This window comes from Chiloscyllium plagiosum, chromosome 5, assembly GCF_004010195.1.
Source record: "Chiloscyllium plagiosum isolate BGI_BamShark_2017 chromosome 5, ASM401019v2, whole genome shotgun sequence".
Taxonomy (NCBI): domain Eukaryota; kingdom Metazoa; phylum Chordata; class Chondrichthyes; order Orectolobiformes; family Hemiscylliidae; genus Chiloscyllium; species Chiloscyllium plagiosum.
Window position 1 is genome coordinate 83,159,672 of NC_057714.1, and position 14,129 is coordinate 83,173,800.

At 40.0% G+C, this 14,129-nt stretch overlaps 1 protein-coding gene across 1 annotated transcript in view; it reads left to right on the forward strand.

Moving 5' to 3' along the window:
- gad2 (glutamate decarboxylase 2) overlaps positions 1-14,129 on the forward strand; it is a 139,973-nt gene that overhangs the window by 68,863 nt on the left and 56,981 nt on the right. Inside the window, exon 5 of the mRNA XM_043690485.1 lies at positions 13,019-13,109. Within this exon, the coding sequence (XP_043546420.1) occupies positions 13,019-13,109 (91 nt within the window). The remainder of the gene's footprint in view (positions 1-13,018; positions 13,110-14,129) is intronic.

Sequence of the window (14,129 nt, forward strand, 5' to 3'; positions counted from 1 at the left end):
CACAACCAAATTTAAACCATTCAGGGCACTTTCTCCCATTTACAGAGATGAGAATTTTCCAAACTCTGTACTCATGTCTCAGGGTCAAAACTTCATAGTAGGAAACAGCAATGGAGAAGCATCTTCAAGAGAAAGAAAAAATGTATTTTCCTCTCCTTTATAAGATAGCGGAAGATAGTCTCATTAGACCATACTCTTATAAAGGTGATGGTCAACTTATCCACATCCAGGCTTTTGCAATCATGCCCTTCAGCTACTTGATTATGGATAATACATGATGACGTGACTATTATTTTCCTTGCCTCCTTTTATACATGGTACTTGTTCACAACATTCTCTCAGTGGAGTTGCTTTGATAGCAATGCATAATGCATGAGTCCACAGATGTCATTCCTTTGTTTCAATTTCGATGGTACAATGGCATGGAGAAGTATTTGCTTTAGCTTTGAAACAAAAAGAAAAAAAACTCTGCTTGGGGAATCCAGACGACAACTGGAGAACCTTAAGATTAGTACTAGGCTATTTCAGAGTGAAATCAATTAGGGGCTCTTATTGGCACAGTGGGACTATTCCTCGCTCTGAGAGAAAGTGAGGGCTGCAGATGCTGGAGATCAGAGCTGAAAATGTGTTGCTGGAAAAGCGCAGCAGGTCAGGCAGCATTCAAGGAACAGGAGAGTCGACGTTTCAGGCATAAGAAGAAGGGCTTATGCCCGAAACGTCGATTCTCCTTTTCCTTGGATGCTGCCTGACCTGCTGCGCTTTTCCAGCAACTCATTTTCAGCTCTATTCCTCCCTCTGAGCCAGGTGATCTAGGTTCAAGTCCCACCTATTCCAGACATGCGCAAAACATCTCTGAATGGGCTGATTAGAAAATAGTTTTTTCTTTAGCAGTGAAATCAGCAAGCACTTCTGTATTCAAAGGGGAGTGAAAATCTGAACCTCAATCCTTTAAATGGCTGTGGATATGGCATCAATGCATGTTTTCAAAGATGTGATTGATAATTTTTTATTGGGTAAGGGCAGAAAGGGATATGGAATCTTTAAGATGTCTACACCATATGGACTTCAGCAGTTCAAGTAAATGACTCACTACCATCCTCTCAAGGGCAACTCAGGATATGTGATAAATCCACGTTTTGCAAAAAACTTTTTGAAAATTCACCAAAGATTTGATCAATTGGTAGAATAGCCTTGAGGTGCTGAATCACAGGATCCCTATAGTGCAGAATTCAACCCATCAAATCCACACCAACCCTTTGAAGTGCATCCCACACAGACCCACACACCCCACCCTATCCCTATAACCCTGAGTTTTCCATGGCTACTCCACGTAGCCTGCACATCTTTGGCCACTATGGGCAATTTAGCATGGCCAATTCACCTGACCTATGATAGTCCTACACAGCAAAGACGTTTACATTTTTTCCATTTCTTCTTTTGTTTTTAGAACTATCTTTTCACTCGTGGTTTCTGTATTCATCAATGAGCAAGGATTATTTGTTAAATAATCTGTAACACAGAGACAATGATTTTCTGTCAATTTATATATTGGGTACAGTATTTGAATCTAGCATTAAAGAACCAGAGATGGGAGTTGCATCAGTTAATCTGACAATAACCAATGATACCAACCCATGTTTACCTTCTCTGATGTTAACTTTCTTTTAAAATACATCAACTGCTTCATTTGAGCTTCACAGCAAATAAAGTTGGAATCTTGGAACAGTCTGTCCCTTTACTAGTACAATTAAAATAGAGCCAAGGCTGATTATATTGCTGCTCTGTCACACATTGTCGAGTTTAAAATTGATTTCCAGGTCACTTTGCTCCAGCTTTTAATACAGTCAGATTAAAAGGAAATAAAAGTCCAAGAGCGCAGATTAAATTAAAACTAACAGACATCTCTATGGTTTCTAAAAGCTAATAAGTTGTAAGTAATACCTTGTTTGCAATAATTGTAAAAAACAATCACACTCTTTACATGTATGAACATTGTCATTTTCAAATGTTACATGGCTCAAAATCCTTATCTTCTATCAAGTTGAGATACCTATTAACTTATTCTAACTTTCTCATATCATTGCCACACTTCAATCTTTTCAAGTATCAAAGCGATTGTTTTCCAAGACATGGGCTAAATTTTCAAAGAAGATAAAGATTAGCAGTGTGCAGATGGGCAACTTGGCACCACCAGAATCCTTGTGAAAATCCCAATCATTTATAAAGAGACCGGGATAGGGTTGGATTGGCAGCCTGCTAGTGAGTAGCAGATATTCAGGCATTGGCAAACTGACACACCTTAGGGGTCTAGTAAGGCCCTGTTCTCACCCTCACCAAGATGTATAGATGGTATGCAGGCAAACTATATTAGCCTGCCCCTCCAAGATCATGTCCTTTTAGCTTTTCTTTCAGTCATTCATGGCATGTGGGCACCACTAGCTTAGCTAGCATTTATTAGCCATCTTTAGTTGTTCTTGACAGGATTGTGATGAGCTACTTCTTGAACCACTGCAGTGCATGTGCAGTGATGTGGTAGCTATGGCAGTGTCAAAGAAATTAAGTAACCTTGCCTTCTTCCTGACTGCCTCTATCTTCAGACTGGAAGGACCCAGCCCTGCCCATGTGACTGTCAATCTGTGAGTACTGGAGGCACTCCCATTTGACTTATCAGTCTTGGAAGTCTCTCTGCCATGGATCTGCTTATCATTGACTTTGTTAGGTTTGAGACTGAAACCAGTTGGGATACTTGATCTGAGTATACAGGATGCCAATTTACTGGTGCCACAGTGTTTAGTGCAATGCTGTGTATATAACGGTGGAATAGGGATATCAGAAATTTGGAATAAATGGCAGTAGCTCTTGGGGAAATAAATGGCAGCATTTCTTTTGCACAGATGAGCTCAGATTTAAGAATGCATGCCTGAAGTTGCATAGCTGAGTTATCTTATTTGATAGTAGTCCTCTCACCTAATCATCTGTTGATCTAAAAAGATGGAAAATGTAATCACATTTACACCCTACATGTGGAGACTAAAACAACTGATTAAATTTAATTAAGCTTAAAGCAACTTTAAAAAATACAAGGAAAGAAAGATATCTAAGTATTCAGTTTTATCTTTGTCAAGGTCCAAACTTGATTCAGGGAAAATAATCCAGCAAACTAAATTATTCAATTTCTCCTCCCATACATAGCTTTTGTACTAGCTTTCTTATTAAAGGGTTGGTGAGCTGTAATCCATATATAACTCTCGATACAATTGGAACTGTTTTTGTATCATATTTTCCACTGTTCTACACTGCCAAAGAATATCAAACAGAATTGATCAATCTTATCATTTTTACACACAATGAGCTAATGCCTTGTAACATTTGTTTGGTCCTACCTCCAGCTTTGTAACATAACACCCAATCTGTTTTAAAGGGTTAGAAATGGCAAATAACATTTAGTCTGCTATTACTGTGGAATAAATGCACAAAAAGTCATTTGAAGAGATTCCACAGAATGTTAATGAGAAGGTAAATGTACATTGTATGTAATCAAAGTACCACAGCACTCATGGGTCAGTTTTCAATCCAGAGTCAGGATACTTTCTGGGACATAAAACTGTACTCTGTTAGTGTTGTTTGTGGAATGTAATCACCCAATGTAAATACTCCAATTGTATCAGAAGTAAACTTAGTGAAACCTAATCCAGCCAAACCTATCCTGGAGACTAGCCCTGCCTGAACAGCATGATCCTCAAAGACAAATGGGAACCATACTGGGGCCTGTCAATGGCTTGATGTAGAGAGGGGACAGGCAAAAGTAGAAACACACCCTCAGCAAGCATGAAAGTGGCCATACAACTGATAGGAAGGTAATGTGCCCAATCCAGATTAAAAGCTCTGATTTTACAGTCACAGTGAAAATTCCAGCACTACGCTGAGGAGTTGGAACACTGAAACACCATCCTGGAGCATTATTTCCAAAGCACAATCTTACCAATCTCTTATCAATCTTGCCATTGAAAAGGCTGGACCAAATTCCAGTCACAATTCAGTTGGTAGCAGTAAGAAAGTTCTGATGCTAGGGATCTCTGAGAAGGCCAAGATGAGCCATTCACTCTGCACATCTGACAGAAGTTGGACAGAAGAGAGCTTAGGGCAAAGGTGAAAGCGGCATTATAGCATGCTACCGCTTATGGCTGTACTGGAAAAGAGCAAACTCCCATTGATCCAGAACAAATATCCAATACAGTGGAATGTCAAGAACAAATTCATTATGAAAACAAACATTTTACTTCGTGGTCATGTGAATAAATTATTTTGCAAATGTACTTAAAAACCTATGTCAATAAACACCTCACTCAGATATTTATATCAATTAACATTTCCATTTAATAAATAGGTCGAGCTGTTCATTAGTAGGCACCCCATTGTGACATTGCTAGTTTAGTAAGTCAGTCATGCAGGATAAATCCTATAATTGCTTTAGATAACAAGACACTGTGTTTTTGTTATACTTTATTGCAATTTCTTCAAAATCTTGGAGCTCCCTTCCTGACAGAACTGAGGGTATACCTACACCATATGGAATGTTAGTGGTTCAATAAGGCAGCTCACTAGCAACTTCTTAGGGGCACTTATGGATGGACAATAAATCTTGGCCTAGTGAGAAAATAATTTTTAAAAATTACTATCGTCCATAAACGAAGGAGAATAAAAAATATGGTTGCTTCAATTATTGATTTAATTTCTATATTGCAGACTACACACTATTGAGAAAAATACTGTCATTCCTAATTTTTTTATTCATTTATGGCCGTTTAAATTGCCTGCTGCCTCCAGGAACTACCCATGTGTGAACCAGAGCCTAACCGCCAATCCAGTTCCCAAGAAAATAAGAGGGGCCAGGTTTGGTGCCTTGTGATTCCAGACAAATCTTGGCCTTTTTGCCACAATGGAGGTGATCTCCATTCAGGTAAAGATTAGGGCTTCACTCTCCATGGAATAGTACACAGTTTGAGGTGCTGTCTTTCCAATCCAGGGAAAGCAAGCTAATTGGATACAGACAATGGTGGTACAGGGTTGTTATTTGGACAGGAGGCCTCTGACCACCAATATGCCACATTAATTTAAACAATTTGGAGGCATGGAGATGACACCAAAATTGGTGGTATAGTGGACAGTGGAGAAGATTATCTAAGAGTACAACAAGATCTTGATCAGCTGAGCCAATGGACTGATGAGTGGCAAATGGAGTTTAATTTAGACAAAGGTTGGTAAGACAATGTTGATAAGACAGTTTGGTTGCATTTTTGAAAGACAAAGCAGGGCAGAATTTAATAGTTGCACCCGAAAGAGTATTGTCAAACAGAAAGGCCTAGGGATTCAGATACATAGTTTCTTAAAAGCGGCATCACAAAGTGGTGAAGAAGACATTTGGAACTCTTGCCTTCATTGGTCAGAGCATTGAGTATAGGAGTTGTAATGTCATGTTGCAACTGTACAGCTGAATCCCTAGGTCTTTCTGTTTGACAACACTCTCTCGGGTGCAACTATTAAGTTCTGCCCTGCTTTGTCTTTCAAAAATGCAGCCAAAATGTCTTATCAACCTTGTCTTACCAACCTTTGTCTAAATTAAACAGTGCTTTTAAACAGTGTCCATAGTTCTAGACTCTTGCAGTAGCAGAAACATTCCTTCGCATCCAAATTGTCAAGTTCGGTCCACACCTTATAAGCTTCAAAAGATTACCACTCATTCATCCAAACACCAAAGTATAGACCTAAATTGATCAAACTTTCCACATAAACTTAAACCTTTATTCCAGAAATCTGGGGTGGCACATTGGCTCAGTGGTTGGCACTGTTCCTCCACAGCATCAGGGACCTGGGTTTGATTCCAGCCTCTGGCGACTGTCCATATAGAGTTTGTACATTCTCCCTATGTCTATGGGGACTTCCTCCCACAGTCCAAAGATGTGCAGGTTAGGTGGATTGGCCATGCTAAACTGCCCATAGAGTACAGGCATGTGCAGGCTAGGCAAATTAGCCATGATAAATGCAGGGTTACAGGGATAGGTTTGGAGGTGTTCAGGTTGGATGCTCTTCAGAGGGCAGCGTGAACTTAATGAGCTAAGTGGCCTGCTTCTACACTGTAGGGATTCTGTCATTTCGCCTCAATGTTTCTGTACACAGTCCTTGAGATGCTCTATCACCATGCCTGATAACAAGACTTTCCTACATTTATCAAATAAAACAAATAACTGCAATGCTGGAGATCTGAAACAAAAATAGAAATTGCTGACAAACTTCAACAGGTCTGGCAGCATCTGTGGGAAGAAAGCAGAGTGAATGTTTCAAGTCTGGTGACTCTTCATCAGATCTGATTCATTCACACAATTATATCCAATTCTCCTTGCAGAAAATGCCTATATTTAATTTGCTTTTCTATTCAATTGCTATGTTTGCATACTAACATTTTGTGATTTGTGGACCAAGGCAGTCAGGTCCCTCTGTAGTGCAGAACATGTGGGCCCCAGAGCAGACGAACAAGGAACAAGTGTAGGTCACTTGGCCCTTTGAGTCAACTCCATCATTCAATAAGATCATGGCTGACTTCATTTTAACCTAAACTCTACACTCCTGCATTCCCCCAATAATCTTTCACTCCCATGGTAATCAAAAATCTATCTGCCATTGCAGTAAAAATATTTAATGATTCTGCAGCCACTAAATTTGAAAGACTCACAACCCTCTGAGAGAAAAAAAAAATTCTTCATCTCTACCTTAAATGGGTGACCCTTTATTTTTAAACTATGACTCCTAATCCTAGATTTTCCAACAAGAGAAAATATTCTTTCAACAGGTCAAGTCCATTCAGAAGCTTATATGTATCAATTATGTCACTTCTTCTAAACTCTGAGAGATACAGGCCTAGGCTGTCTAGCTTTTCCTCTTTAGATAATCCACTCATTCCAGGTATCAGTCCAATAAACCTTCTCTGAACTGCTTCCAACACATTGACATCCTTCCATAAGATCAATGACCAGCAGTTTATACAGTACACCAGGTGCAGTTTCACCAATGCCCCATACAATGAAGCTTAACCCTCTTACTCTTGCATTCAATTTCCTTTTCAGTAAAACATATTTGATTAGCTTTCCTGAGTCCTGCAAACTAACCTTCCGCGATTCATACACTAGGACACCCATGTGTCCCTGTATCTCAGAGCTCTGAAACCTCTCACCATTTAGATAATATGCTTCTTCTTTATTCTGACTGCCAAAATGGAACATTTCATACTTTTGCGCATTATATTCTATACACTGGATTTTTGCCCACTCACTTAACCTATCCATATCCCTCTGTAGGGTCCTGTTGCACCCTTCACAACTCATTTTGCCACCTATCTTTGTGTCATCAACAAATTACCATGCTTTCAGTCCCCTCATCCACAATCATTTAGATCATTTGTAAGCAGTTGAGGCCCCAGCACTAACCCCTTTGGCATACCATCATGACATCATCCTGCCTGCCTAAAAAAGGCCATTTACTCCTACTCTATTGGTCAGCCAATCTTCTATCCATGTCAGTATGTTACTACGTACTGCACAAACTTTTATCTTCTGCAATAACCTTTGATGTGGTATTTTATCAAATGCATTGTGAAAATTGTAGAGTTCGGCAATCTCTTGTCATTTAAATATGATATACTGCTTATTTATTCTTCCTGTCGAAGTGGTCATGTTCACATTTCCCCACCTCATACGCCATCTGCCAATTTTTTATCCCCTTACTCAACATATTTACATCCCTTTTCAGTCTGTCTATATTCTCTTGAGAACTTATCATTGCTGTAATCACACGGCTGTTTGTGGGACCTTTGAATGGGCATATCAAACATTACATCCCATTAATGACTGTATTTCAAAGGTATTTCATTGGCTGTAAGCTTTCAAGTTATGAAAGGTGCAATATAAAAATAAGCTGTTCTTTATTTCAGTATCACATAATTAGAGATCTAAATTTGAGTGACCAGCTGGAGTCACTGAGGTCCATCTTTGTTTCAGAGAGCGATGTGGGTAACACATTCAGATGGTGGTCACATGACAGGTTAGGGTTAAGCAGACAGATGGAGAATGAATGACCATCAGACAGTCCAAAAGAAACAGGCAGGAAGTACAGGAGTCCCCAGAGGTCACATCCACAAAGTGATTTTCCATTTTGGATATCAGCAAGGGTGATGGATTTTTGAAGGAGTCCAGCATGAGTCAAGGTATTGGGCTCTGGTTGGCCCAGATGAACAGAAAGGGAGGAAGGAGATCAGAAGGACAGTACTGATAGGGGATTCTTTAGTTTCTGCCACTGCCAATGTGACTTCATCCTATTTCTTTTACCTTTCTAGTGTTGGCTTCAAGTATATCACAGAATTGCTGCAGGACATTCTTCTGGGGGAGAACAAGTAATGGGAGGTCATAGTCAAGATTAGAGTGGTGCTGGGAAAGCACAGCAGGTCAGGCAGCATCCAAGGAGCAGGAAAATCAACGTACTGCAGTATTCATTTTTGCCTAATCAGCGGTCATTGATAGTAACTATATAAGTAGGACCGGGAAGTGGTCCTGCAATTGGAATTCAGGGAGCTAGGTAGAATTTTAGCAAACAGGACCCCAAAAGTATTAATCTCTGAATTATCTCTACTGCTACATGCAAGCAAGTGCAGAGATAGGACAATAAGACAAATGAATGTGTGGATGAAAAGATGGTCCAGACAGGAGAGATTTAGATCCTTGGAACACTGCAGCTAGCTGTGGTGGAGATGTACAAGCTGGACAGGAGCCATCTGTATGGAGCAAGGACTGAGTTCTTCCAGGACATTTTGCTGGTGCTATTGGACATGAAATAAAAGGGACAGTGGCAACATGGATGCCAAATTGGCTGAGGGCTATGAAACAGAGAGAAATGATTAATATGTATTCTTTGGCGAGTTTTAAGAAGATTTGTAGCTCAGGTTGAGGTCTTTCAAGTTCATTAGCTGCAGTTTTCGTGCGTTGGTGAGTTTGTGGGTTACCATGATGGTAAAAACAATGACTGCAGATGCTGGAAACCAGATTCTGGATTAGAGTGGTGCTGGAAACGCACAGCAGTTTAGACAGCATCCAAGGAGCAGGAAAATCAACGCTTCGGGGCTACTATGATGCCAAGAGGTCTGAGTAGTCTGGCAGTCATTTCCAAGATGTCTTTGATGTAGGGGAGAGTGGCTAGAGTTTGGGAGCATTCTGCCTGCTTGCTGGGGTTTGTTGCTGACAAATCAGCGGACTGTGTTCATTGGGTTCCCGTTCTTTTTAAATACACTGTGTAGGTAATTTTTCTCTGCTCTGCATTGTTCCTCTGTGCTGCAGTGTGTGGCGCCTCGTTGAAATAATGTTCTAATGCAACTTTGTTTGTGGGTGTTGAGATGATTGCTTCTGTAGTTCAGTATTTGGTCAGTACGTGTTGTTTTCCTGTAGACGATGGTTTGAAGTTGCCCATTGGCTGTTTGCTCTACTGTGACATCTAGGAATGGCAGTTTGTTTTTGTTTTCCTCCATTTTAGTGAATTTTATGCCAGTAAGGATATTATTGATGGTCTTGAAGGTTTCCTCTAGTTTGTTTTGTTTAGTGATGACAAAGGTGTCATCCACATAACGGCCCCAAAGTTTGGGTTGGATGGTTAGCAGAGCTGTTTGCTCAAGTCTCTGCATTCCTGCCTCTGCTAAGAGCTCTGATATCGGAGATCCCATGGGTGTTCCGTTGGTTTGTCTGTAGGAAAGACCCTATACAGACAACAAGCAAAACTATTGTCATTTACAAAATACCTTGCAAGAACTGTAATAAACACTACACTGGCAAAAAACTAGCCACCAGGATATATGACCATCAACTAGCCACAAAACGACATGAGCCACTCTCACTAGTATCCTTACATACAGATGAGGAAGGAGAGCACTTCACCTGGGACAACACATCCATCCTGGGACAAGCCAAACAGCGCTATGCATGAGAATTCCTAGAAGCATGGCATTCCAACCAGAACTCTATCCACAAACACATTGACTTGGATCCCATGTACCATCCCATGATAAAAAGAACAGGAAATTACATCACCACAGGAAATGATATAACCAACCCAAGGAAACCTAAACACATAAATAGAAAGTGGGCCATGCCACCAGTGCTTCATCCGGAGGCTCACTGACGCTGTTACGTAGTGTGGTGACAAAACGTCTGAAAATGCACCTTCTCGCTCAGCAAGCAAACCTACATCCAGGTATTCTTTGGGCTTAAAGAAATTTTGTAGTTGTATTCCCTAGGGGTCTATATTGAGACTCTTGCATTTTCTGATTTGGAAATGATCTAAATCTTGGGGTATGCATGGATCAAATACAACATTGTCGATGACACAAAATTGAGGGAATTGTAAACTGTAAAGAGAGTGGTGTAGATCTTCAAAATGGCATTGACATGTTGGTGGAGTGGGCGGATAGGTGGAAGATGAAGTTGAATGTGGAGCAGTGTGAGGTGGTGCACTTTGGTCCAAAGAATGTGGAGACCTGGCTATGCATGTACGTAAGTCATTAGATACAGCAGGACCGTTAGACAGTTATGCTCATAAAGCATATCCTATTGTCAGCTTCATTTGTAAGGGCATTCAAGTTCAAAAGCAGGGAGATTGTGATGAACTTATGTAAGACACTGGTTAGACTTCAGCTGGAATATTGTGTATAGTTCTGGGTGTCACACTATAGGAAGGACATGCAGAACAGGTTTAGGAGGATGTTTCCAGGGCTGGGACACTGCAGTTATGAGAACATCTTAAAACAGTTGGGAGTGTTTTCTTTGCCGAAGAGACATTTAAGAGGACCTTTGATATAAATTTTCAACATCATGAGGGATCTGGAGAAATGTTCCTTATGTATGAACAGATTGAGAACCAGAGGATACAGTTGTAAAGCGTTTTACAAAATAACCAAATGAGAGGTGATTAAAGCCTTTTTCACACAATGGTTTACATAGGGAGGAAATTCTCTGCCTGGAAGTTGGGTGGGGGCGAGTTCAATTGAGGCACTAAAGAGGACTTTGGATGATTATTTAATTAGAAATGATATGCAGCATTACAGAAGATTATTTGAACAACACAGGCGGGGAGTATTTTGTTTGGATAATCGAATATTCGGATAATCAAATGCTGGATAACACAGTTTAGCCAAGCATCAGGACCTTACGATCTTGTTCGGATAATCCTAAATTCAGATAATTGAATGCTGGATCATCAAGGTTCCTCTGTACAGGGAAACATCAGGAGATTGGCACTAAGTTAAAACGCTCAGGGAGCCAGAGCAGATAAAATGGGCCAAATAATACCCTTCTACACTGTAAAAATTCTGTGATTCATTCATAAATCAAAACAGCCATGCTCATATGTCAAAGATATCTCTCCTAGGCAACTATTTAGCAAAGCAAGTGAAATTATTCCATGTATTCAAAGCCAGTAAGATGAAAGAAAGTATCTGTTTGGCACAGTTTTGAATAACTCGATATTCCAACATTGCTACTAATGACAGCCTGAGATTGACAGCAGCACTTACATATAAATGATGCAGTGCTTACAGTGCTGCAGGTGAGAGTCTACTGCTTCTTGGGAGTCAGTCATTTCATGTTCGGTGTGCATGTCGTTCCCCAGCAGTCAAAGTTACCCTTACTCAGTTGCGTGCAGGTATCACTGTTTCTGTAATGCTCCATCCTGTAAAAAGGACAGATTTCATAGCAGCAGCAATTCTGATGGATTACAGAAATTGTTTTACTTTAAGCAGTATTGTAATATCACCAAAATATCCCATTTATAATTTGGAATTGTATTTAGCAATCAAAGTGTGTTCAATAAAATTAAATTTTGTGGAAGAGGTTTGGGTGTCCCTGACTAGATCAGCACTTATTGCCGTGGAAAAGGTGGCTGTGAGCTATTTTCTTGTAGTTTTTGTTGCACATGGACACTCATAGTGTTGTTCAAAACAGAGTTCCAGGATAGTAATATGTTGTATCTTAATACCAGGTTGAACCTCATTTTTCCAGCCACAAAGTATGTTCTTACAGCTAAAGGTAAAAAAAAACTAGTGAATTATGACTGTCAAACAACTATGCTCTACAAGGTAGTTCATTTTCGGCAGGATGTTACTCATGCTCCCCTACACATTAACAGCAGAGAGATGTTACGAGTGGAGACTGTCAAGCTCCTGGAAGTGGTCATCCACAACCAGATTTCTTGGACTCTTCATGTGGACACACTGGTTACAAAGGCCCAACAACGTCTCTTCCTCCTTAGGCAGCTGAGGAAATTTGGTATGACGACGAATGCCCCTGCCAACTTTTATAGGTGGACAATCTAGAACATTCTGTCTGATGTATCGCTACCTGGTAGGGCAACTGTACTATTCAAGATCAGAGACGGTTACAGAGACTGGTGAACTTGGCCCGGATAATCACAAAAGCCAACCTCCCATCGATAGAATCCATCTACCAAGCCCTCTGTCAAGGAAAGGCCGCCAGCATTCTCAAAGATCCATCCCACCCTGGCAATGTTTTTCTATAATCTCTACCATCAGGGAGAAGGTACAGAAGCCTGAACACACTCTCAAGCTGGTTTCGTAACAGTTTTCACCCAACTGTTGTTAGAATACTGAATAGACTCACAAACTCTTAACATTCGCCTGTCTTTTTGTTTTTGCCGCTGTTTACCTATTTTTTACTATCTATGCTACTTAAATATGTGATCTGCCTGTATTGCTCGCAAGACAAAGCTTTTCATTGTCCCTCAGTACACGTGACAATAAATTCAATTCAATTCTTTTTTGCTACACCAATATCAAGGAACATACAATTCAGAAGTCAAGGATATTATGAATAGGATTCATGCAGTGATTTTATTATACAAACATTAAACACAGTTAAAGAAAACAGTCACAAATTAATGTTAATAGCCACTTCTTATTGTTGTTCATTAGGTCATCCTAGATATTTCAACCAGCTTTCAACTGGGTTGGATATGGTTGGCCTGGCTGCTGATTGGCTTACCTCTACTGCTAATACTAACATGTAAGTGATCTTTGCTACTCCATTGAGAATTGTGTAAATTGCCCTTGTCTTCTATTACAATTTAGTGACTAACTCAACATCTCCTTAACCTGTGAAGTATTTGAACTCATTTGTTCTATGCAACCTCTCGGTGAAATTGTTTTCTTTACATCATGAAATAAAAGCACATATGTCAAATGAGGTTCAGATCCCCTCACCCCAGCACTCAGGGACAGGCAGAGGAATGCACTAGACACCATTAGTGAAGAATAGGAGAATTTGGAGGTTGCACTACTGGGTAAGAAGAACCAGGTGCCTAACCTACAAAAGGAGCTTTGAATTGAATGCACCAGGGAAGCAGAATCCATTTTAGTTCCATAATGAAACAGGAATGGGCAAACAAGATTTGATCCAACAAAAACAGCAATAATTTACTTATAACTCCTTTATCATAAAATATTCAAAGGTGCTTCACAGAAGCATTGTCAAAGAAAATCTGATGCTGAACCACCGACGAAGATATCAAAGCAGAATTTCCAAAAATCTGTTCAAAGATGTAGGTTGTAAGGAGAATCAAAGGGTAGAAAAAGGAGACAGAAAATGGAGAGGGTTAGGAATTCAATCCCTAGATTTAGAGCCTTGGTAATTGAAGGCAAGTGTAACAGTGAAGGAGCTTTTAAAATTGGGTATGCACAAGAGATTGAAATTAAATGAACACAACCTAGTCTTGTCTGTATTTAGCATAGTTAACACGATAACTTTTCTGAAGGGCACTTCACAGAAATATTAGAATGGAAAATATGGCACTAAGCCACATAAAGAGATATTCAGGCAGTTGACCAAAGGTATGTTTAAAAGATAGATTTTAAGAAGTGTACTAAAGGTGGAAAGCATGTGGGTGAGAGAGAGGGTTAAAGAGGGAAATTCAGAGTTTGGAGTCTAGATTTAGACAGAGCAGTGAGGAGAGAAGGTGAGATGAAGTGAGGGCTGCCGGGAAGGATAAGTTTTCCCATTTAAAAAGGGACTTACCTTGGGAGTCAG